This window comes from Zonotrichia albicollis, chromosome 5 (assembly GCF_047830755.1).
Source record: "Zonotrichia albicollis isolate bZonAlb1 chromosome 5, bZonAlb1.hap1, whole genome shotgun sequence".
NCBI lineage: Eukaryota > Metazoa > Chordata > Aves > Passeriformes > Passerellidae > Zonotrichia > Zonotrichia albicollis.
In genome coordinates this window covers 11,762,803-11,787,487 of record NC_133823.1, presented here as the reverse complement: position 1 = coordinate 11,787,487, position 24,685 = coordinate 11,762,803, and the positions used below count along the sequence as shown (strand labels likewise).

Sequence of the window (24,685 nt, the reverse complement as noted above, 5' to 3'; positions counted from 1 at the left end):
CTGGCTTCACATGGCAAAATAAATTTTAAAATCTGTTTCTGACAGCTGTGACCCAGAGGAGAAAGTGACAGAAAACTTGCTGTTGAGCCTGAGGAATCAGCAGTCTAATTAACAAAGCGAAGAAAATTTCCAAATTTCTTATCCTCCACTGGAAGAAGGAAGTTTTTACTGGACGAGTAGCTCCAATCCAATGATTTAATTCAGTGGAATGAAATAGAAGGCATAACTGAAACAATTACATAGTCTGACATACTGTTTACTAATTAATAAATAACACTTAAATCTGACAGGATTGGACAGCTTAAAGACAAGGAGTAAACATGCATGAAGTCTGATCTATGGAAATGTCACATTTTATTTGCCTTTAGTCAGACCCTGTAAAGAGCCAGGACCATCCATAAATACAATTCTTATTCTTGGTTTACATCTGGATACCAAAAAGGGAAGTACAACGCAGATAGAAGAAAGAGCTTCTGCTGCACATTTTAATAGTAATTGTGGACTATTTTCATTATGTTCACCTGGATGTGTTTTGGCTCGTTATTCTAGTTGGATTTAAACTCCTCATAAAACAGACTGCACCTAGGTAAATATTACTTTGGTTACTTATAGAACAATCTCAGAAATGTTTGCATTTTGCTTTGTTTGGAACAGATTCTAATAAATGATGCAGTGCAATGCTGCTGGAGCACAGGCCTGTAAAGCACAGAAACAATATATCTGAAGCAGTTTATCCAATTGCCTTGAGCAGGATCAACTGAACTTTGCCCAACTCAGTATGTTATTAATCTCCAGTAAGAGAATTCCACAATATCCCACCACTATCTAACCACTCAGTGCTCTCCCAACATCTCCAACGTTGCATCATTTTTGTCTGCAGTAAAGTTGATTTCTCCCTATCATTCCCCCAGTGGCCAAAAAGAACAACTTATCATTCCTGTCCTCTTTTACACCACTTTTTTGAATTGAAAGACTGGTGTAATGACCTTCTTAAAGCCTCTCCCTTCTCCACTAACATGAAATGAGTTTTTTGACTCTTTGTTTCTTCTTTCTTTTCCTAAGCATGTTATTATCCTTGCTCTTCCCTGGACAGTCTCTAACCTGTACACACCTTTATTCAGATACACGATACCAAATTTCAGGAAGATTCAGTTTATATCTGAAGGGAACCTTTCTAAATTTGAAGACCTGATGTGAGAAAACAGAACAGGTTAAAAAGGGACCTGCAGGACATTCACACTGGACAGGTCCCCAGAAGACATGGGACACATCCTTCACAAAGGTACTACGGGTACTGCAATCCCACCAACAGCCACAGGAACATACGTGACAATTTTGCAAGGCTGCCCCATCCCCACCACCCTGCCCAGAAGTGCTGAAACCAGACACAATCATCAGGCCCACACTTGCCAGCTCTGACAAGAAACAGAGTGATTCCTTGACATCACACAAGACTTTGTCTATTTTTGCAACAATTTCACCTCACTGACTTTAACTCATGATCATCACCCAATTGTTCTCTGCTTTCTTCCCTGCCATCCCTCAGCAGCTGCTCTCAGGTGTCCCATTTCCCCATGCCTCAACTTGCACTTCTCAACATCCTAGTCTGTACCAAAAATGCCATCACATTGGTTTCCAACACTGAAACTGAGGATGCTTTTGAGTTCTGATCCAAACTGTAGATTTACATATTTACTCCCTACTTCGTTATGCACGTAACCATTGCAATTACCACTGGATCCTCAACAGGACCCTTCTCCAGATGTCCTTTCAGTATAACAAGAAAGCACTCTGGAAGAACACTATTCTGAGTAATTACATGCCCACTTCAAGAGAAATCTTAGATGTTTTAATGAAAAAACCATATTTTCTTCTGATTACACTTAGGCCTGCAGTCATTGAGCAGTGAAATGCAAACACCTGCAGGGAGGTGGCACCTCACACCAACGTTTGCACGCAGCAGCTGTCTCAGAAATCTTCAGGTGAAAGCCCAGATCAAATCTTGTGTATACTGAGGTCTGACCCAAGGGTGAAGCTCAAGTTACCCAGCTGTCTATCAAGTGGGACAGGGATGAGCACTGGGGAGTGTTTGGGTAAGAGACAGAGGAATTAATCCCTTTTTAAAGTTGAGTTTCAGGCTAAGCATTGAAGAGACAGCGGATAGAAGTGACAAAAGAAAGCCAAGATCCAAAGTGCATTTTACAGGAATATTTAGGTTGTCAGGGAAAATGTCTAACACATTTGCTTGTTTCTCAGCAATTCTCAAAGTGATAATTAAATGAAAAATAACAGTTTCATAGGGGTACTCCTCCCTGTGTGGGAACAACTTTCACCAAATGCCAATTAGTGGTTTCCTGTTAAAATCAAATCAAGCTGGTTCTGATAAAGCTTTTTAATGAGAAATGGCTAAAGTATGAAAATTTCCCCCCATATATATTGCATATTAAATCCCAAAATCACATAACACAATCTCACATCTAACATTTTTGGTATATAAAACTCTCTCTTGTACTTCTTCATTAATTTCAAAAGAAATGTATTTACTAAATATTTAAATCATCCAATAAACAAAGCCTTAAAAAAAAGCTTACAAAAGTAAATTATAATGTTGATGAAAGCCAATCTTAATCAGTCCTTTTCAGATGCTCCCAAAACTCATTTTTACTGATTATTTATTCATTCTTCAAGCGTATGGCAAATTCAATAATTCTTGAGCTAAGAGTTGTCTACTAAATGCATCATTGGTTTTGATTATTCTATTTGACATCAAATAAAGACAAGCAGTAAAACGTCAACAACAAATGCAAAGATGAGATCACCTGCAACTCCAAGACATCTGTTGGAATGAAACATCAGCAGCTTGAACTGTGAGCATTGGTAATAATTTGATTAAAAAGAAAGTTAAGGATACTTTGGAGAACAGATTTTGACTGCACCAGACTGAGTACTCTTGGCTATGGTCACTGGGTTCTGCCTTATGCCAAGCAACAACATTCTTCCCAAGACACCCATTGCCATCCAGCCTTCTGCAAGGCCCTCCTCATCCAAGTCTTCCCTCTTGCTTTTATTTGGGTTGATACTCAATGTTCCATGTCTGTTACATGATTTATATGCCCTCCATCCTGACCACAACATGATAAGACCCTGACAGACACTTACCATGTATATAACTTCATATTTACATTGGAGACAAAGGCTCTCCCAACAAGTGTTTCAGAGTCCTTCAAAACCAAATTGCCATAGCACCTCTCATTCTATATATTGAGTGCTCAGACTTCTACTCCATGCTAAAGAATGTGTCATTTTTGTTCTTGCTAGAACTAAGCTTTGTAAGTGCTGCCCTTCCCTCTGTGGTCTTTCTGGGTATGTCATTACCACATTCCCATTTGATTTTTTCCCCCCCACAAGCAACAAAAATTGTGAGATCCTTTGTCTCCTCATCTGTATGACTTTCATATCCCCAGTTATTATCAACTCAGATTTCTGTCAAATGACCTCACTCCTAATAGATTGAATGCTGCTGGTCTGTCCCTCATCTTCTAGAAATTATCTCCCCCACTTCCCAGAACAGCAAAGCTACCTGTGAAATACGACCAGGCTGTTTATCTTCTGCAGCCATCTTGGCCATATTTTTCACCATCTAGTTCATGATTAGTCATTAAAAAAGAAAAAAGAGTATAGCCCTGTTAATCTCCTGCTTCAATAAATCACCCTGAACATTAGTGAAAACACTCTGTAGGTAATACCAACCATTCTCCAGGGTAATGGCAAATCTCTGCCATCACCCATTTGTATGATCTGGGAAAGCTGATGGCAGAGAACCACAAAAGCATACAAATCACCAGCCCCAGTGTTCATGAAGATGTGTACTGGGTGGTTTAGAAACACTCCATCCAGTGCCTTCACTTTGCCTCCCTCTTTGTTAAACACCAGCTTCCTGCTGCTGTGTACTCCTAAGGCTTAAATGTGCCCAATGTTCCCTTCATAACCTGCTGGGAAATGTTCTTTCTACTGCCATTGGACTCCAAGAGCTGCTTTTTGAGCCAGGTATGTCTGCCACACCCCACACTTACTTAAGCAAAACGCAGATACAAAAAATGGAAAGCCATGCAATTGGGAATTGGTGGGGAGAAAAAAGCAAGAAATAAGATCAATAACAAAAAACCACAATTCAGCATTGTGAGCCCACCCAACTTTGGCCAAGGTTGCTGCAAGCATGGCAAGTTAAATCTTCATAGCCTGTTATTCAGGTGGAAATTCTCTGAAGCAATGCTCGGTGAAAAGGACAAGTTCCTCCTGCTCCTACAGCTTCTCTCGTGATAGGGAAGTGAGTAATGGAAACACATCATCACAAACCACAGGAGCAGGTTTCTAAAGGGTTCTGGTGACAACCAGCAGCTCTGGAAAAAGAGGAACAGGAGACACAGGCAGGTTTTCACCGCAAAGACTACGCTTTTACTGTGAGGAAGAGTAAAAAGGATATGGACTTACAGCACTGTGGAAGGAAATTGTAATAATAATATCACTGTGGAAGTGATAATTTGGTGATTCAGGAAAAAACAAAACATCACCAGGAGCTGCACATAACAACTTTAGAGAAATGCTGAAAATCTTCCTCTTCGAAAACTGTGATCACCCATTTTGTGTTTTGAACCAAAGCAAGGCACTGCATATAGAATGTGAAGCTCTGGGGAAAGGGCAGGCTCTGAGCCTGCACAGGGAGTGCTGCACAGCCAAAATCACCCCCAGAGCCTGCGTGCACAGCAGCACTGCAGGACAGCAGGCAGGCTGGGACACACTCCCGGCAGGAGCCCAGCCTGGATACCACAGCTCCTTTGCAGGGCTGGCAACCAAGGGTGCTGTGCCTTGAGTGGCACAGTGGAGAGTCCAGAGGACAGAAGGGGAAGTCTGGAGCCCAGCAGCCCCATGCCAAAAGCCTGAAAGGCTGCTCCTGGAGGCAAGACAAATGTTGCTGGCAGCTGGGCTCTTGCAGAAGGGAGAGCTGGAACCAGGAAAACATGAAAAAACAAAGCATGAACACGATTAGGAGTTTGATCAGGGACTGCTGGATGTGAGGTGTGGGCTCTTGAACCCCTGTTGTGCATCTTCTCCACCTGCCTTTTCAAACAGAATAAAATCATTAGCAAAATGCCAAGGACACACTTGAATATTGCTTTTAATTGATGCCCGAGAGATTACTCTGACATTACCAGTCCTCTTTAAAATTCTGCATTTTTAACTGTCATTCACAAATAATTTCTTAATAGTTGCTGCATGTGACTGTTCTCATAGTTATCTACAATATTCAAGAATCACAGAATCATTTAGGTGGGAAAAGACCTTTAAAATCATTGAGTCCAACCATTAACCCAACACTGCCAAGTTCACCAAACCATGTCCCTAAGTAGCAGATCTACATGGTTTCGAAGGAAAACATCTTCCCTGGGAAGCCTCTTCCAATGCTTGACAGCCCTTTCAGTGGAGAAACTTTTCCTAACATCCAATCTAAACATTCCATTCATGAGGATTATGAAAGTTGGAAAGTTAGAGGGTCACACCACAAGCAGGGCAAGAGCACTACACGTGGACTTAGATGAACACAAAAGCAGGAAAAGTGAACTGCTGAACAAATTGGCTCCAAAACATCTTCAATGGCAGGTTTATAAGCAACAGGCAAATTATCTATTACTTATAATTATCTATTACTTATTTATTACTTACTTAAATATTATTTATTTGTTTGTTACTTATTACTTAAATAGTATTGTTTATTACTTAAAGGTCTTTTCCAGCCTGCTGGTGTTTTTAATGGTCTGTTGAAACAACTGCTAAAAACCCAGCTGAATGTTCAAGCTAAAAAATTATTGACTGGATTGCCTCAGAAGAAAATCCTACATAATAAATGCAAATAAAAATGCATTAAAGTTAATGGCATTTCAAAATACTTTGCAGTTAAAGTTTAAATGAAAAATAAAATTTAACCATATGTATACCTCAAATTGCTTGTGCCTTACACAAAGGGGTTTATTTTCCTTTAAAATTTATGAAATCACAGTTAGTAGAAAATTCTACAGAAAAATAAGAGGATACACTTTTGCTGTATTTATGTTTTCTCCAGGTTTTCAGATTTTTTTTTCTTTCTTTTTTTCCTCAAAAAGATTGGAACAATGATAATATAAACCATATAAGCTCCAGTAACTGAAAATAACAGTGCAATTTAAAACCCTACTAGTAAGAGTTCTTAAGCAGAAAATAGAAAGCTGAGCAGAAAGCTGAACTACTATATCTTATTACTGGTCATCTTAATTAACCTATTTTTCAGATTATTGAAATATTTCAATGTATAAAAAATAAGGGTATCTGCCACTGAAGCCTACAAATCACACCCAGCATCTTGTGCACCAAGTGTCTTACATATGTAAATATATGCGGACCCAAGACTTGGATTTCACAGGCAGCCTCTGCAGACAGAATGATGAACTGTGCAATTTGCAAGGTGAAATCTATTTTATGTCCCTTCCAGATCCAAAGGGTCCCTCAGCAAGCTGCTCCTCACTGCTGTGGGATACCAATGCTGGGAAGTCTTGGCAGTGTTTCACAGGGGAGCTGAGGCAGGGAAGGATTCCAGCCCGCATGGTGCTGATCTTTCCACACATTATTGTCCCCTCTGCACATATGGCACATCCCATGGCAGAAGAGGAACCTTCTCTGAACGTGCAGAATAGGGAGGGATGCCTGGCCACTAGGTCCCATCCGAGGTGTGAGGATCAATCTGCCCAGGAAAGCAGGGTGGTGGTCACCCCAAGGGACACCACATGAAACATTCCCACTCTCCAGGCTCCAGCACATGGCAGTGACACCAGGAGGCTCTGTGGGACACATCCCAGGGGCTGCTGCCTTACAGGATGCACCTGGTGGTGGCACAAGACCCCATGCCAAGGTGTGGGACCACGGGGACAGACACAACTGAGGAACAGCAGCACGAGGCGGGAGCCAAAGGAAAACGTCTCGTGCGAAAGCAAGAGCCTGGCCAAATCCAATCACAGCACATGCTGGAAGAAACTTCCCAAATCCGTGAAGTCGTTCTGGTCCATAATTAACTGAAAATTAATTACAGAATCTTGAAAAGAGCATAAACCAAAAATGGGCCAGCATACCTTCATAGTGCAGTTGCTCACTCTGAATCTCTTCCAACAATTAAGCCTAGCATATGTCACTGGAGTTAAAAAAAAAGATAACAAAACAACAAACAAAATATGATTCCCAAAAAAGTTTTGGAGTCCTACTTGCCAAATGGGATATAGCTGTCTGCAGAGCACACACATACCTTCTAGAAATGAGAAGGATGATTTAATGTGATACTTGGCAACTTCAGCTTTGCAGAAATTACAGGTTGCAGATGCTTCTTATAAAATCAAAACAAAAATTGAGACAATAACATAATTAGGTAAATTATTTGCTGACTTGATGAATAATTTTCTAAAGATTATTAAAGGATGTAAGAGCTTAGAAAATGCTTCAATTTTTCAACAAACAAAACGAGGAGGTAAACAATAAAACTGCCAAATTATTTTGGCTGAGCATTCACAGAAAGGTGCATTTTCTATCACTGAATTACATGTATTTTTTACAAGGTGCCTCATCATGGCATGCTGCCACCAGCTAATTTTTTTTTTTTTAATTTAGGAAAAAAAAATTAGCATGCTGGAAAGTAGAAGTTATGCCATCAAAACAAAACAGAAAGACTGACAGAGTACAAAAGCACTCTATTTTACTATTTGAAAAATACTGAGAAGGAATATTACCAAAAGAGAAAAAAAAACCCTAAGAAAAAAAAATCAGTAGATTAATCAGAGATTGTGCAAAAACGTGCTGCAGGAAACATGGAACACTATTTCTGATTTCCAGTTTTCCATTATAGAGATTAGTATCTTCAGTAAGAGCAGGAAGACAATCTCAAACTGTGAAATTACAAAATTTGCTTCATAACCCCCCTGTTTCAGTAGGTGGGAGGAGCTGGGTGGAGGCAGCCTGGGGTCCTTCACTCCCATCTGTACATGGGGAGGAGGCAAAGGAGAGTCGAGTTCCTTTCCAGCCCATGGGAGACACGACCTTGTTCCCTAATGCAACATTTCTTCTGGATCCACTGGAGGTTTGGTGGTTCGTTTTTTTTTTCTTTAAATGAGGGGATAAAACATCATAGTTATGCACAAGTAGAAAATAAATGCCCATGGTTTCAGCAACGTGCAGACTTTCCAACCCTGAGCTATGCTGATGACCATTTTGCATATCATCTTACTCTATTTCTCCCAAACCAAGCACATCAGCACCTCTGATACAATTTGGGATTTGTTTTTACATTTGCTTTTTTTTGTAGGGTGAGAGCTGAGCTTGGCACTACTCCACCAGGAGCACAGCACAGTGCAGTGTGTCACAGCTACAGAGAGTACTCTGCTGCAAAGAGAACTTTAAACTGAGTTGCATTTATAAATTCATTTTTCTCCAGTTCCTTACTGTTCATAATACCTAACAACATACTTGCCCATTTTGCCTATAAGTCCAAGCTAGAAACAGGTAAAAGCCCATTTTTACTGGAGTCATGTATATGCTTAGCAAAACAGACTGACTGCATGAAACTACAACCCACAATGAGTCTTCATAATATGACCTTACTCATTCTCTTTGAGCTAAATATGAAAAAAATGTTTAGTACCAAACCTTGGCATTTCATATGAAAGCACAATTTTCAAATATGAATTAATATATATTTTTGCCATTTCCACCTCAATTTTTTGTGATGATCTCCAACATATCAGAAATGCCCTGCAACAGCACACAGAAGATTCCAAAATTGAGAGGCTGTGTTGCTCCTCTGTAGATGTCCAATGCAGAGCTCACCACTGGAGACAGATGGCCTAAGCAGAGAAAAATCCTTAAGCTCCCAGCATTTTCTGCCAGAGCTGGGCTGGCTCAAAGGCTGGAAGGTCCATCAGCAGGATTTGGGAGCCCTTGAGGCTCTCTAAACAGCAATGCTGCCTCTGGGCTGAGGGTGCTTTACCTGTCTCTGGCAGCCCTCCCCTCTCCCTCCAGCCTGCCCTTCCCTCTCTGACCAAGCAGAAGGCACTGCAGTGCATGGAAATCCAGAACTGTTCCTCTGCCATCTTGTTCATGGCAGTGATGGAAAGACGTCCTTTGTCACATTTTGCCTCCTTTACGTGGCATAAGGAGATCAAATCAGGAGTGAGAATTTCCCCTGAAGTTTCTCTCTGTGATGAAAATCACTGAAACAGCTGAACTGCCAATCTGAACTGCGTGCCAGCTGCACACCGCAGAGGCAGATTTGGCCTTCCAGGTCAAAGAGTCACAGACAAAGTTGGGGAAAGACCTCGAGTCCAACTGCTAACCCAGCACTGCCAAGTCCACCACTAAGCCTTGTACCCAAGTGCCACATCTGCACGTTTTTTGAACACTTCCAGGGATGGTAATTCCACCCTGGCCAGCCCACTTCAGTGTCTGACCAACTTTTCAGTGAAGATATTTCTCCTAAATTCCAGTCTAAACCTCACCTAAGGCCATTTTCTTTCATCCTGCAGCTTGTTTCATGTGAGGAGAGACCAGCTGGTCACCATCTTGCTACACTCTCCTTTCAGGCAGCTGTAGAGAGTGATTAGGCCTCCCCTGAGCCTCCTTTTCTAAGGAGCCAAACACCCCAAGCTCCCTCAGCCACTCCTCATCAGACCTGTGCTTCAGACCCTTCACCACCTTCTCCTGACTCACTCCAGCACCTCAATGTCTTTCTTGTAGTGAGGGACTCAAAGCTGCAACAAACACAGGTCACAAACTATGATTTCCAGCAGCATACCAAGCTCCAACAAAAGAGAGGATTTTTCAATGCATTCCCCATTTATAGCATTCCCAGTCAGTATTTAAAAAAAAACAAAAACAAAAACAAAAAATAAAAGGCTAAAAAATGAATCAGTTTCCCTCCTGCCTTGCTTTTCTGCAGAGGACATCATGGGAACACATCCTTTGAAACCCACCTGGACATCACAGGGATGAACTCATGACATTGCAGATAAATGTCCCCTGCCGCTGTTTCCAAAGGTTCTCAAGCCCTGGGTCTGCTGGAGCTCCACTGGCACTGCACATCCAGGGGGTGCCAGCAGGATGCAGCAACATTCCCAGCGCTGCAGAGAGCTGACCTCCCTGCTCCACAATGATTTCCAGCACTAGTTTTCTGGGATGAAGGAGCTAGCTGCTGCCATGGAGCTCCTGCTTCATCAAACAAAGGCATTTTGTTTCCCTTGCCAGGTTGAACAGTGCAGATCAAAACCAAGGGAAAGCTGTCACCTCCCCAGTGTGCCACAACCTGGCCCTGTTTTCCCTTGGGAAAAAGAAATAAGGGGCCTAGGGTGCAATGTAGTATCTCAAAATTGGGAAAGGGGTTGAAAGAGAGCCTAACAGGGCTACTCTCTCTGAAAAAGTAAGGTGTGGCTTGTTTGAGTATTTCTGCCAGGAGACAAGACAGAAAAAAGAAGTCTGGGAGGTAGGAAAAGGCAGCAGGCAGGAACCAGGATTTTGCACACAACCTATGAAAGACAAAGCAGCTCAGTCTGTAGAACTAAACTCAGCTGCCAGGAGAATAGGTCCAGGAGGACAAAAAGTGAATTTTGAGATAGGGAGGAATTAATAGTGACCGTGTTGTAATTTTCTGTACAGTGAAAACACTCTAAGGGAAGGGTAACCCTGTACATCAGGGAAAGGACCTGCAGCAGTATCCCAATCCCTGTTCACAGACAACATCATAAACACAGGAGTGGTGGAAAAAAGGCATTTGTAATAGCATTTGCTCAGATGATGGCTTGAGACAGGAAATCCATTGAAGCACAGAAATAAACACATAGCCATTACCAAAGCAGGATTAAAACAACAGAAAAAAACTCTTATAAATTTTATTATCACACTGTTTTCAGTATGCTTTTGACAATTAGTAAGAAAACGTTTTTCCTTGTTGTTGCTGGTATACGAACAATGCAGCAACATCATCAAAATTACTGCACATCCTTACAGTCACAGAAAATAATCAACAAAAATGCTGAATAAGCACCAAAGAAGTTGAGAGGTTTCACTATGTGTGAATTTGCTTTCACAATGGTGTAACACATTTTCCAGTATTCAGGAGAATGCTCATCAAAAAAAAAACCCAACAAAACCCCAAAAAACTATGCAATAGTTGAAACCTTAACATTTTTAGCTTATGGTATGCTACTAAAATTACTGTCATCATAAAACACCCACTTTTCTTTTTTCTGTGCCATAAAAAAGGCACGTCCAAGCCCCAATTTAGAATGACAATAGAGTTTATCAGCTATTAAGCACTTCTTCAGGATAATCCCACCTTAAAACTTTTGAGATTATGCAGCTGCCAGAACTATAAAAAGGCTGCACATTTCCAATGTTTTCACCTAATCAAATTAAGAGACTGAACTATTAATATTCTGCTTACCTCCTAAATTCATTCCAGCTTGCAGACATTTCTGTAATCGACAGGCTGGGCAGTTCTTCCTCCGAATCTTATCAATTATACAGTCGTTCCTTCCCGCACACAGGTAATTGTGCTGGCCTGAATGAACCAAAAATACAATGCATTATTAGAGCCTGTATTTACATAATTCTAATTTGTTCTTCTCTGCTGTTTTGCACTCATTTTGAGATTCTTATTACTGAAGACACTTCAAATTCCATTCTTTACCCTTTCCAAATGATCTTGGTGAGTTGTCATGGGTGTTTATTATGAGCATCTCTTCTTTTTAATTTGGGAAGGAGTTTTGGTGTCACCCTCAAGAGAGATTGCATTACTTTTTATTTTTTTTTCCTAAACAGGACTGGAATATTTCTGCTAGGGAAAAAGCAAACAATTGGTTTAAGATTTTTCAGATCTTCTTCAGTGTGCTGTATCACAGAGCAGTCTAACAGCTCTAAGTTTGAGTACATTCTCATGCTCAAGAAGTTCAGGATATAAAGCAGAAATGCACAGCAGAGGTTAACTTTCCCCATATACTCTTCTCTCTTCAACCAGGCTTAAATCACAACTGTATCATTTAATTTCTGTAAAGCCCCACAGAAGCACTCCTGAAGAGACAACAGGTATTTAATGCAGAAGGGAACTACGCGGGAACCAGGGAAACAGGCTGGCATTTCAGAACTTGGACTCAAAAGGCATTTTGCTCCATGGGAGGAAAACAGGGGGAACAAACCAATGCAATGTCTCACACACGGGCACTACCACACTCCCTTTTCCAAGCCTGGTGCTTGAATTTGATGTGGAAGAATAAAGGAAGCTGCGAGGGTTGGTGTAGCGTGACAGCAGAAGTGAGAGGAAATTGTTTTAGCTGCCTTGATCCAGAGGTGGCACACAGGAATTTGGGGGGGGGGGGCAGAACATCTGAACAAATGTGCAGAAACCCAAGAGATGTGCAAATAAAGCTGCAGCCAACGACCAAAGCAAACAGCAGCTGTAGGAGAGGAGGGGAGGCCCTGGAAGAAGTCAGGAGCAGAGCTGCACTGGAATGGGCAGGGGCTGACGTGCAGGGAGAGGGAATGAGGATGCAGATCCACAAGGGAACAGAGCTGATGTAGGACAAGAGGCATAAAATATGTCTGCCAAGCCATTTTCCACAATACTCATATGCTTCCTTGGGAAAGATAAAGAGAATATTGACGGGACACAGGAGACTTGGCTTCTGCTTTGGGATCTTTCAGGAATTTGCCTTAAAAGTTCAGCTAAGTCATTTCCTATCTCTGCACCTGTCTTCCTTTCAGCCTTACAATGTTACCTAGACAGTGAACTGAAACTTGGGATGTTTCTCATATCTCTTCTGAGCATCTCACACAAAGAAAAATTATCTCATTTGAGTGAGTGAATTGCTACAGTAGTATCACAAAGGTATCACCATTTAGATAATGCTTTAGATGTTTAAAGAACAAGCAGATGGGCAAATAAAGGTTTTATTAAGAGACTTTACCTAGCACTGTGACACAGATGAAAAAGAAGAAAACTTCAAAATAATTGAAGAATAAGTAACATAAGGCATAAAATCAAGTTGTACAATATAGTGACAGCACCAGGATCTATCGGCTGGCCTTTAAGTAGGCCTGCTAAACAAGAAAAAGATAACATTCTCAGCTAATCACAAAATGAAAACCTGGGTATCACACAATGCTCATTTTGTGATGTGATCTATACAAAAACGGACACAAAAGAAAAGAGTCAACTTAATCCCTCTTTATATTTTTGCTCTGAACTGACTTGAGCACATCTCCTAAAGAACTACCACACAGACAGCATGAAAGTAACACAAAAGGAGAGAAAACAAAAGCATTTAAAATTATTATATACAGCATAAAGATGGTTTATATGTCCTTACAAATACTGGCATGTACTCCTTTCTCTGGAAGGAGAAGGGAAAAATGGTTATTTTCTGCCAGGAATGCAGGTGCACTTGCTCAGTACTCGTACAATGTCCTTTGTACATCAGATACTGCAATACCATTTTTAGGCTTCCACAGGCGGGTGCAGGCTATTAATAAGACAAGTCAGCTCCAACACTGCAAAATGAACCCCTCTGCAGAACTACCCTGAAGGCAGTTTGTGCTAAAAAAATGTATACCTAGTAAGTCAACATTTTTCACTACTGCTTTAAAAATCTAATGGGTTTAATACAAAAGTTCCCATTTATGCACTCCAGGATAATTACTTGGATTGCATTTTTAAATGTTGTCGTAATGTTTGATTCCAACACTGTCACAATGGGACTTCCTAAGAAATATTCCCACAACAGCAGAATATTCCATAAATCACCCTTCAAATTTTTTCAGTTGTCTGCAATTATTGCTCTGTGACCTATCTACTCTAGATCAAATACTTTCAGAAAACATAACTAAGTAAAGGTCCACCAATTTCTGAATCATGCACCTCTGAGTAGTAATGTATGGTACAAAATCTATAACTAGCTTTTCTAGTAAGCAAGGCAAACAGCAAACAAAATCTTCACAATTTTTTAAATTTCTAGATACTCCTTAAAAACCACAGCCATCATAAAGTTTACATTAATGAAAGTGATTGAAAACCCTTTAAAAAAACAGAATAGATCAACATTCCAACAAATCTTCTATGCAGAGTACAGCTATAAAATAATGAACAGTTTTTCATTTAACATCTACAATGAAAAAAAAAAAGGCTTTAGTCTTCCATGCAATCAAATATGGTTCATTTCAAAGAAACCAATTTTGTGAAGTAAGTCAGCAAAGCAAAGACACCCATAACAAATCAGTACGTCCCATCTGTGCATCACTAAGGCCCCTCAACTTCAGGATCAAACCAAAATCTGACATATCTGAAATTGATGCAGTGCTCTCAGGACTTCCAGGGCTCTTCAGGACCTCAATGGGGTGGAGGAGCCACCCTGAAGAGAGGCTTGATGTTTTTGTGCTGCGAGATCTCCAACTCTTTCAAGAGATTTATTGATCTGCCTTGTGCAGTTTGTGTTTAGCTTAATCCAGCTGTTCTTTTTATCCCGTTCAATCACCCACAAGTGGGCTGGAAAGTGACAGAGCAGATATTGAATTCTCATCTCCCATGTGCTAAATGCATTAAGATGAAAGTAATTTTTACTTATGCTATCATTAAGAGCACTTAAAGTAGCTAATTCCTGTTCCATCTGAAATACAAAGATACCAAAGATACGAGGAAAATTTTCCTGTTCTAAATAAATAAGGAATGGGTAACACACAGTTACACAGTAATAAGAAAGTGAGATCTTTTCTCTTAGAAGCAGAGATAGAGGAATATTGAAGTTTGCATTTTCCAGGTTATTGTGCCATCACATACCACAGAATGACACAACCAAATGTACACACAAAAAGATTTGAATGTTTCCTCTCACCTCCAAAGATTCTTTAATTCCCTGCTTTTACAGGCTTGCAAAAGAAAACAAAAGAAGTATTCATGAAATTCAGTCTTCCCTCTTACTGAGTTTTCCTGAATAAGCAAAATTCAGCAGTAAAGAAGGGGAGGAGAAAAAGCTGCTCTTATTTGGCCTAGGAATTATTGCCAAAATAAGGCTACAGCAGAAGTTGTGCCTTTCCCCATTTCAAAACTCCACTACAGTGATTGAATCACCAGTCCCCAAAATTGACTTGCTAAGACGAACTTATGTGTGCAAGAGCCCTGCTGCACTCCAAGGGCTGCCATGCTTCCCAACAGGTAAGGCTGCAAAAGGAACGAGAAGTAGATATTTCTTGTCAGTATTATTTCTGTTCCTGTCTAGGGCAAAATTAGAAAATCACAGAAATTTCTGAAACATTCCACATGTTTTATCTTCCTCCTAAAAAAAAAAAAAAGAAATTCCCTCCAGTTTTTTGAAGTCTAAGTCAGGAATTGCAAGTCATTAATGAGTATTCTACATTTTTGTTCTCTTATTAAAATAGCAACTACTATGATCAAATGTTAAATTTTGTAAGGAGAAAAGCGTAGTGCTGGAAGAGGACCCAGAGACTGCTTAATTCAAGCCCACTCATGGAAGCATGATAAGACTAGCTTAACCGTTCAGGCAGGTTTTTAGTTTTCTTTCTATTTGTATTAAAATCTCCTGAGGAAAGGTATTCTGCAACTTCCCTACAACCTACAAGCCCTGTGTGATTAGGCACCCCAAAGTTGTGTTCTTTCCCTTTACATTTCCCCCAAACAGGAATATTTTGCAACAGGAGAGATACTCATAGTCCCCCTATAAACATTCAGAGCAATAGATCACCACCTTCTCACAACAATCTCCTGCCTATCAAAAGATTTATGTTCCCCATCTCTTTGCTGGGCTAAACAAATCCAGTTCTCTCAATCTCTCCTCACAGGTCATGTTTCCTGAATCTGTCGTCAATGCCTCCTATTCTCCTCCAGCCTCTTTCCTAAAACAGGGCACATTTTTCTTGCTGAGTTTCACCATCACTAAGGCCAATAAAATGGTTATTTCCTGCATCTTGCACACACAGCAGCCCTGCTAATGCAATCCTGGACCAGCGCTGGCTTTTGGCAATGGCATTAGGTTGTTGACTCACGCTCACTTGTGTGTCACTAACGACCAGCTCCTCTCCTGGGGCACTGCTGCCTTCTACATGTTCTTTCCTGCTTTTACCTGGGCAGGCAGCTCTCTTTATTCTCTCCTAGATCCACACACACACACATTCACTGACAGAGGCAAAGAAAAGTCCAAAATCCACTCGGGGTCTGACGTCTGATACAGGAATGTGTCTTGGGTCCCAAGACTGAGGAAGCCTGACAAAGAGACAGCAAAGTGAGAAACCAGGAGCAGCAGCTGAGGACCAAATGAAGCAGAAGCAGTTTGAAAAGCTCAGCTTTTAAGACAGTGTCTTACTGAGGCACATCAAAATGCATATAAAATGTCCCAATTTCCCTTCTTCCTCCACAATGAGAATTAATACTTTGACTCAGAAAATTGCAGGCAGAGTTGTCTTCTCCCTGCAGGCAGCCAGAAAGCCAAGCCTTCTTCCAGGGTTTGAGGAGAGAGGAGCTGGAAGCCACCACCAGCTTTGCCTTGCAGATCTGCATGCTAAGAGCTAGGATCCCTTTTGCAGCTTCTGGGCTGGAATAAGTGCTTAGTTTCTGGAATATTTCCCAACTGGGAAGATTATCTCCCCAGCAGCAATACATATAAAAGCCTTATGGAATAAATAACATTTATTTCTTAACACCATCCTTTCCCTTTACCCACCAGCCTGTCAGACTGCACAAGCTCAGCCTGTGCATCCCTTCCAACCTGAGCCACAGACTTTCCCTGCTAAAGACAAAGCAAATATGCTGCAGAAAATAATCAGGATTTTCTAAAGGAAGTCTCTCATCTCAGGAATATCTGGTCAGCAAACAGAACTTAACACCAGGTTTTTCTGCTTTCTGGGATAGCCCTAATAAAGGGCTTTGCCTCCTACACCAAGGAATCACAAAATGTGCACATCCCAGCCTCTCATTTGTGCTCACTGAGCTATGTGATGTGCTCCTTTAAACCAGCTCTGAAATCCCCCCAGGTTTTGCCTCTGTATCCATATAAGCTCCTTCAATTACTAAAAATGAACTATTTCTACCTTTTTATGGCCAGTATACAAATAAAATTGCTGTGAAGACTTGCCACAATGGTTTTCCACATCCAGAAAAGGATTTCCTGTTTGACAGGAGTCGTATCACACTATCAAGGGACAAACTGCATATACCTGAGGTTTTCACTTCACCATCTCAGCAGGCAGATACTCTCAAATATATCAACATGATAAGTATGATGATGAATCTCTTTTCAAATTTCAGTTTTCACAACGTCCCTATTTCTTGCAACAAAAATAACAAACCTGCTATTCAATGGAAATGAGAGCTGCATTTTCATTTCAAATGTCCATTTGTTACACAGTTGAGGGTGCTTTTTTTGTTTTGGGTCGTTTTTTTTTTTTTTTGCCTTTTTTTTTTTTTTTAAAGCAGTTGACAACTGCCCAGCAACAGCAGCCTATGTTTGCAGTCACTATTTTAGGCTACATCACATGTCAATTACATAACCTTGTTTTACTGCTCTTGAACTGGTTCGAACAACCTGGGAAAGAGATTACGGCAGTCCCTCCCAGCCGGCCATCCATCCCCACACTCAGGCAGGACCTGTCCCCCCAGCACAGCTCCAGTGCCTCTCTCCAGGGCTAGTTACTCATTGCCAGACCCACCTGAGACACTGGATAATTAACTTCCTCAGCTCTGCTTGAACCAGTCCAGTCTGACCACGGTAAACTAATAAACTTGATTCCTCATGCTGAGATTTATGTGTAGCAGAATAAGCTTATAAATGCCACAGCCATGGTACAGGACTTAGATATGAATATTGCCCCTTCATTTTACATAGAGAGTACTCTGGGTTTGCATTTTAGATATTGAATCTCAGGGTTTCCCAAAATTCAGGGTTTATCTCCCATATTACTGCACAGACCCTATCATTCCCAGACAACGTGCCTTTCGGCTGCAGACCAAGTCAGTATCTGACAAGATGACAATATTGGTCAATTATAAACATTATTACAGCATGCTTATAGCCTAGGTATAATCTAAATCCTTCCCTGAAACAAGAATTTAGAGTTTTCCCTCCTTTATAATAAATTAGAGGCTTAATTAAAATTTGTTTTGACTTTGGCAAAATATTCATCACATCTGGGATATTTCCTGCCTGCTTCTCATTCCAAATTACCTTCTGCTACTTCTAGGTCCCAAGATATCTTTCACTTTCTCTACTCTTTTATATTACTGGATTCTTTATTATCTGCCATTTTAATGATATTTTTCTAAAGTCTCCTTACTTTCTACTCCTCTCTCCTTTTTCTTTCCTTCAATAAAATTTGTTTTCCAACTATTTTTTTTTAACTTACTTTCATCCTCAAGACTTTTACTCCTTTCTTGTTCTGTAACACTTTTTTCAGTCTTCTTATTTACCTTCTAAATGAATTATTTCCTCTCTTAAGCCAATAAATGTGATTTCACAGAGCACATTTACACTCCAGTTAAAGGTACGGCTACAACTGATTGAATATACTGAAGCCAAGTATATTAAAATTACTGATAGCAGGGGATAAAAACAAAGTCTCAACAGAACCATTTCCGGCAGGGTCCACAAAACCCAGCAAGGGCTTTTTGAAAAGCAGGGCACACCCACTGGTGCTCACAGATGAGCTACCAGAGCTTCCTCCAACGGTGACCACACATACAAAGCTGATTCCCTTTTTTTTCCTGGAAGTGGAGCAAGGAGGGTTGCGCTGAAGACATACACGCAAAAATGCAAAACTTTTATAAAAAATGCAAACTTTATATGCAAAACTTTTTGAGTTGTCATTTACACGCTCCCTACACACACACAGAGCACAGACTCCAATGCTCTGCTAATCTTAACATGGAGACTGTCTTCTGCTCCTTCATGTTCTCTGGAAGCTTGCTTTCACACTGGGCTGAGACCAGGCTAACAGCAACAATTGGAATGGTCTGGTGACCCTGGCAAAGGAGAGGAGAAGTTATAAAAATGATACTCACTCACTATTTTAAGCAGACCGAAAGGGCACCGATGAGAGGGATCAAGGAGAGAGGAAATTTGGCAAGGCAGCACGGGATGTAGCCCAAAAGAGGCTCCTATTTTCTGCAGGAGAAACCATCCAGCAGGGATGAAACCTGCTAATGGCAGCAAGACAGGCGAGCACAGAAATATTTGTGAGCACCTCACATTTAAGGTCCATGTGCACATTTTCATATGCCATGCTCAAAAAACACTGCAGAATTTTGAAAGCCCCTCCAAGCCTGTGTGTGGTGCTCCAGCCACCCTGTTGTTCAGAGAGGCTGAGCCATCAACACAAGATATGCCCAAAAGTGGTGCTGAGACCATCCCCAGGATCATCCTTCAGTTCAGCTTGCTGGAAACCTGAAGAGAGCCACATGTCAGACTACAAGATAATTCCCTTTTCAGGTGATCAAAGAGATGCTGCATGATGTTAGCACAGAAGAGGAATAGGAAAAACCTGATCTTTGCAAAGCATTTCTGATTCAGTGAAATCACGCAGCACTGAAAATCTCTTTTGGATGAAAACCAAGGAAAAATATCTACAAATACTAAAAAAATCCTGTTATTGAGTGAAATAATTTTGTTTCTGTTTTGAAACTAGTTTTCAGCTCAATTACTTTTGATTTTAGATTATAATGGATACAGTGATACAGAGAGTGGAATTAGAGCTTTAGAGGATGTTTTGACAAAATCACACATCTAATACTTTACAGCATTTTCTCTCGCAGTGAGTTTCCAAATTTTCAATTTGGTTTAATTTTAACTGAATATTTTTCAAGTCTCTAGATGCTGCTATCTGCAGAGGCAGATTTACAAGAGATCATGTTGCATTGCATGATGGCTAATACTGCTTTCCCATGCTACAAATCTGATAAGGCATTCTTGACATACTACAAATTTCCAGGCACTTTAATGGAAAATCTCAACATAGAAGAAATGGTCTAAAAGGTATGAAAATACTTTTTTAAATTAGTGTAATGCAAAAATCTTAAATTGCAACTGAAATGCCCTTCCATTTTCTGCTGACATAAAGTGGTCAGCCAATCTGCTCCACTGATACATGCTGTAGTATCCTGCTCTACAAATAGCTCACTGCTTCAACTGGATTTCAGGAAGCACTCGGTGTAAAATAACATTTGTGTGAAATATCAAGTTCACTGAAGGGAATGTTTGAGAGTGAGGTGTGGGGGGAGCATTCTGAAATATGGAGCACTAGTTGGTAATGTGAGGATTTCTGAATGACTCTGTGGCTCCCTGAGCCAGACTCCCTCAGTGAACACTGTACTGAAATTATTCACCTCTACAATAATATTTGTATTTGAAAGCGTACCTGAAGCCCGGTAGACTTCATTTATTCCTCCAAACTTCTGTGTCTGCCCTACCATCCCACTGATATATTAATGTAACAAATTGTCTTTGCAGTAATAACCAAGAGATAACCTCTCATAGGACAAACAGAAAAATCAAGATGCACAGCATTAATTCTATGGTTTGCACCTCCATTTTAAAATCTGCAATTCCAGGCTGACTCCTTCAAGAAGATGCATGCTACTTATAAAAGATATTACTAGAAAAATAGGCTGTTTGTTTCACAAAGTTAAACTTTCCCCAACTCTTGATCTAAGTGAAAATGTTCTGTTAATTTTTTGTTTTTAAAACTAGCTGCCCTTTGGTTTTTGCAAACATTTTGATGTTCAAGTCTGCTGTGTTCTTGCATTTAGCATGCTCAGCAGATCACAAATTTTATTCTGTGTGAATGACACATTATCTTCAAAGCATATTTTTCTCTTGCATTTTTCATGTACAGTTTACTACAGCTCAGTCTGGAAATATGCTAAATTTATAATAATGAATATTATTATGTATAATAGCAACAATTTAAAATATTGCTAGCACATACGTTGAGAAATATTTTCCACTAGAACTCTGGTCAATAATAGTTTTTTTTTAAAGGCTGCAAGCAATACCATCACAAGAGAGCCTTTTAGAAGGGTCTCTTGAGATCCCAAACACAGAAATGTTGACCAAAGTAATATCAGATGCTCACCAAAGTGAACTTAAAAATTCTCTGCATTTGTTTGCTGACTTTTTGAGAAGGAGTCTGATTTACCCTTTGAACTATGTACTTGTCTCCCTATTTATTTTCTTCTTTTTCTCTCTCCATTTGTTTATTTTTATCAGGAACCTCAGCTCTCTGTCACCTAGATAAATCTGAAGAAAGAAGAAAGGGGATTAGGGGGCTGTAGAAAAAAGATTTGACAATTATAATGAAATTTCACAGTATGTTTACGTTAAAATACTATAACAACATAAACCAAAAAGTGTAAATTCAGATATTACACTAATTATAATCACAATTTCCATTTGTAATTGGATGAGCACATCTTTCCAAGTACCATTCCCCAAAGCAGGTGCAGAATTTTTTGGCTGCAGAGCCACAGGTCTTAGTCCCCTCCAACCCTTGCTCCAAAAACCCCTAAACAGGACCTGAAAACAAACACTCAGCCCTTTGCTTACTCATCCAACCTCAAGAGGCTGAGCAAAGCATCACACAGCAGCATTTTGCTGACGAAGAACCAAAGCTCTGCCTAATTACCCCAAATTTTACTGGAGCTCATGTCACAAGTAAAACCCCCATGGCTCCCCTCCCCCAGGCATAGTGGCTCTGACACCTCAACTGTGGCACAAGAATGACCTCTAAGAGATAAAAAAAGAGATTAATAAATCTGCATGGTGACAGCCACCATGCTGGGTGCTGGATCCACGCCCTCATTTCTGCACCTTTCCCATAGCAATTGCAATTTGCTTTGCCACAGAAATATACACAGGGGTGACCTTTCACACTGGAATCATCCTAGGTCTTGAACAACTAAAGCCACGGATGACTTCCTCTGCATCTGACATTTTCAACATACAAAGTTGCCACTGGGAGTTAAAAGCAAACAAGCCAGATATCTTTTAAAGCACACAAAACTTCTCAGACATACAATTCATATGCCAGAGTGACATAGTGAAGGGATCAGACCTTCCTTTTTCTGGAAGGGAATGGATATTTAGGTAAAACTGAATGTGTCAAATTTCAGCCCCAATAATGGTGGCCACTGAGAATAAAAATAAAAAAGGAGGCATAAGACAATAGAAAAATAATTATCTTGAGACATAAAGACATCATAACTCAGGCATAAATATAATTACTTTCAAAGAGCATTTTGCCTAATTGCGATAATTGTTATTTCAAAATTTTTTTGCTCAATGAAAACTACAGACTAATTAATAGATAATTTATATCCAGAATTCCCCCCTGGATTAGGGCTGCAGCTCCTCCCTGGTATATATCATCACCCTCTGCATTCAACTAATTTAAAAAGAACAAAATCAGAAAGTCCTCAGTCTACTCCCATTTAACTTCACAAGGGGCAGGTCTGGACACAGATTTCTTTTTTTTTTTTTGAGTTCATTTTTCATAATTAGAATTCCGGTAGTACTAAGCAGATTGAATTCATTTTAGTTTCCTGCAAGTAGCTATTTAATACAAACTGATGTGAAATGAAATGTCATTGCTTACAAGAAATGTATCAACAGCACAAAAATACTTTGGACTAATCTTCATAAAATACAGCAATTTGCTCATTAAAGTGATAGAAATCAGCCAGGGACAGAGTCCAATCTCCTCAGGAGCAGCTGCTGGAGCTGAGGCTTGCAGGAGAGGTCAAGGAAGAAAAGAGATGATGAGGGTGGTGGTCCCCCACTGCAAAGCCATGGTAGGAGCTTAAATGCAGCTCCTGGAAAAGGTGAGTTTCACTACTGGCATCAAAAGGAATTGTTTTATCATGGGAAAATGAGAGTGACTAAAGGCAAAGACCACTTTGTAAGTAAAAATTACAAAATCTGTATTAAGAAAATGGAAATTTTAAAAAGGTCACTAACATAAAGAAACAAAATCTGCCCTCTGCTTATGCCAGATTTTCTTGTGATGTGTTGCACCCCAGTTTATAATTATGAGAGTATAACCCAATCCTGTGCTTCTCCTTATGCATCCCAAATTGGTAGGCTGTTTTGCCATCCTCAGAAGTAACTTTGAAACTGCCAGGCACCAGCATTAAAAGCCTCCCTGAAAATGTGCACTTGTGTCTGAAAATACACAAAGAAAAGATCAAAATGAAAATTAAAAGCAGATGCACTTTATGTACTAAAAGGTTTTTCCACTTTGATAAGTGGATTATAATGAAGTGTGGCACCATGTTTCATACAATTTATTAATCCAGTCCCACTTATTTACACTCTGAAACAGCATAATGATTTCAATGTTGGAGCACAGCCAAAACTCACATGCAGAAATAATTTAAAAGTTATGTGGAAAGATTGGTGGTTGCTGGTTTTTGAGGGACTTCCAAAGAGACAGACGGACTTTTAGTTAACCAGAAGACCTAAGCTGAAGTAGACAAGACAAAGTGTGGAAGTGATCTAATTTTTGAAAGGGAATAGAGACCTACAAAAAGATAACCAGAGCCTGACTTGCTCTGCCATTACAGCCCCTCCAAGCCTGGAGAAGCTGGTACAGACAGAAGACCTCTCTACATTAGTGCTGCTGCAACCAGGGAAACTCCATTTACCCAAGTTCAGATGTCTACACTGAGTAAAAGGGAAAAACAGGCCATCAGTATAAGAAATCCACTATTCCTCTGCAGAAAAAAGAGTGTTGGTTGGCAGTTCCCTCCTGGGCACAGCACACTCCTCCTGCCTCCAGGAGCACCCTTACTCCTCACAGTTCCAAGGTAATGGTCCCTGAAGATGCTGAGACACCAGCAGATCAGGAATACTTCCTTTAAAGGGGAGACAGCACTGGGAGATGCACTCATGCAGAAAAGATATTTTATTTATTCATTGATGCACAACGCCCAGTTCATTTTATCCACTACATTTCTTATCCACTAACCCCTCTCTCCCTCTACTCCTCACCTGAAAAGGCTGTTTATACAGTGAGCAGGAAATCTAGAATCCAGTTTATTGTTATTATCTGGCAAGATGTACATGATGAAAAGATCCTATACCAATTCCATCATTAAGTATTTCTACAGCAAATTCCTACTGAGGATAAATGACTGCCAAAATCAGAGTTTATCACACTGTGAAGATATCCTGTGAACTATCAGAGGGACGTCATTGAAGTAGGAAGAAAAGAGGAGGAGCTGCCAGCACAAGTTTGGACAGAAAAATAATACAAAGAGGTGTAGCAAAATTGGAAGCAGAGATAGGAAACAAGCAGTAAAATTGCAGTTGGAAAAATGCTACGGCATGTATCAAGGGAGAAATCCAAAATAAAGAGTTAACAAGGCACAGGAACAAAGCAAAATTTGGAAAGCATCACCATTGAAAGAGACCTAGGAACATGAGCATAATCTGAATGTAAGAAGCAATGTGTCAGAGGAGAATCAAGTGCCACTGAGACCCCTGGCTTGTTCTGTAGAAGCATTGCACAGTGGGGCAGGATGGCACAGCAGCGCTCTCTTCATGCATTTCTTTTGCAGCCACACCTGGAATAT

At 40.3% G+C, this 24,685-nt stretch overlaps 1 protein-coding gene across 8 annotated transcripts in view; it reads right to left on the bottom strand.

Moving 5' to 3' along the window:
- NR3C2 (nuclear receptor subfamily 3 group C member 2) overlaps positions 1-24,685 on the bottom strand; it is a 187,203-nt gene that overhangs the window by 35,814 nt on the left and 126,704 nt on the right. For all 8 annotated transcript variants that reach the window (XM_074540778.1, XM_074540782.1, XM_074540780.1 and 5 more), the window contains exon 4: positions 11,507-11,623. In XM_074540778.1, coding sequence (XP_074396879.1) covers positions 11,507-11,623 — 117 coding nt within the window. The remainder of the gene's footprint in view (positions 1-11,506; positions 11,624-24,685) is intronic.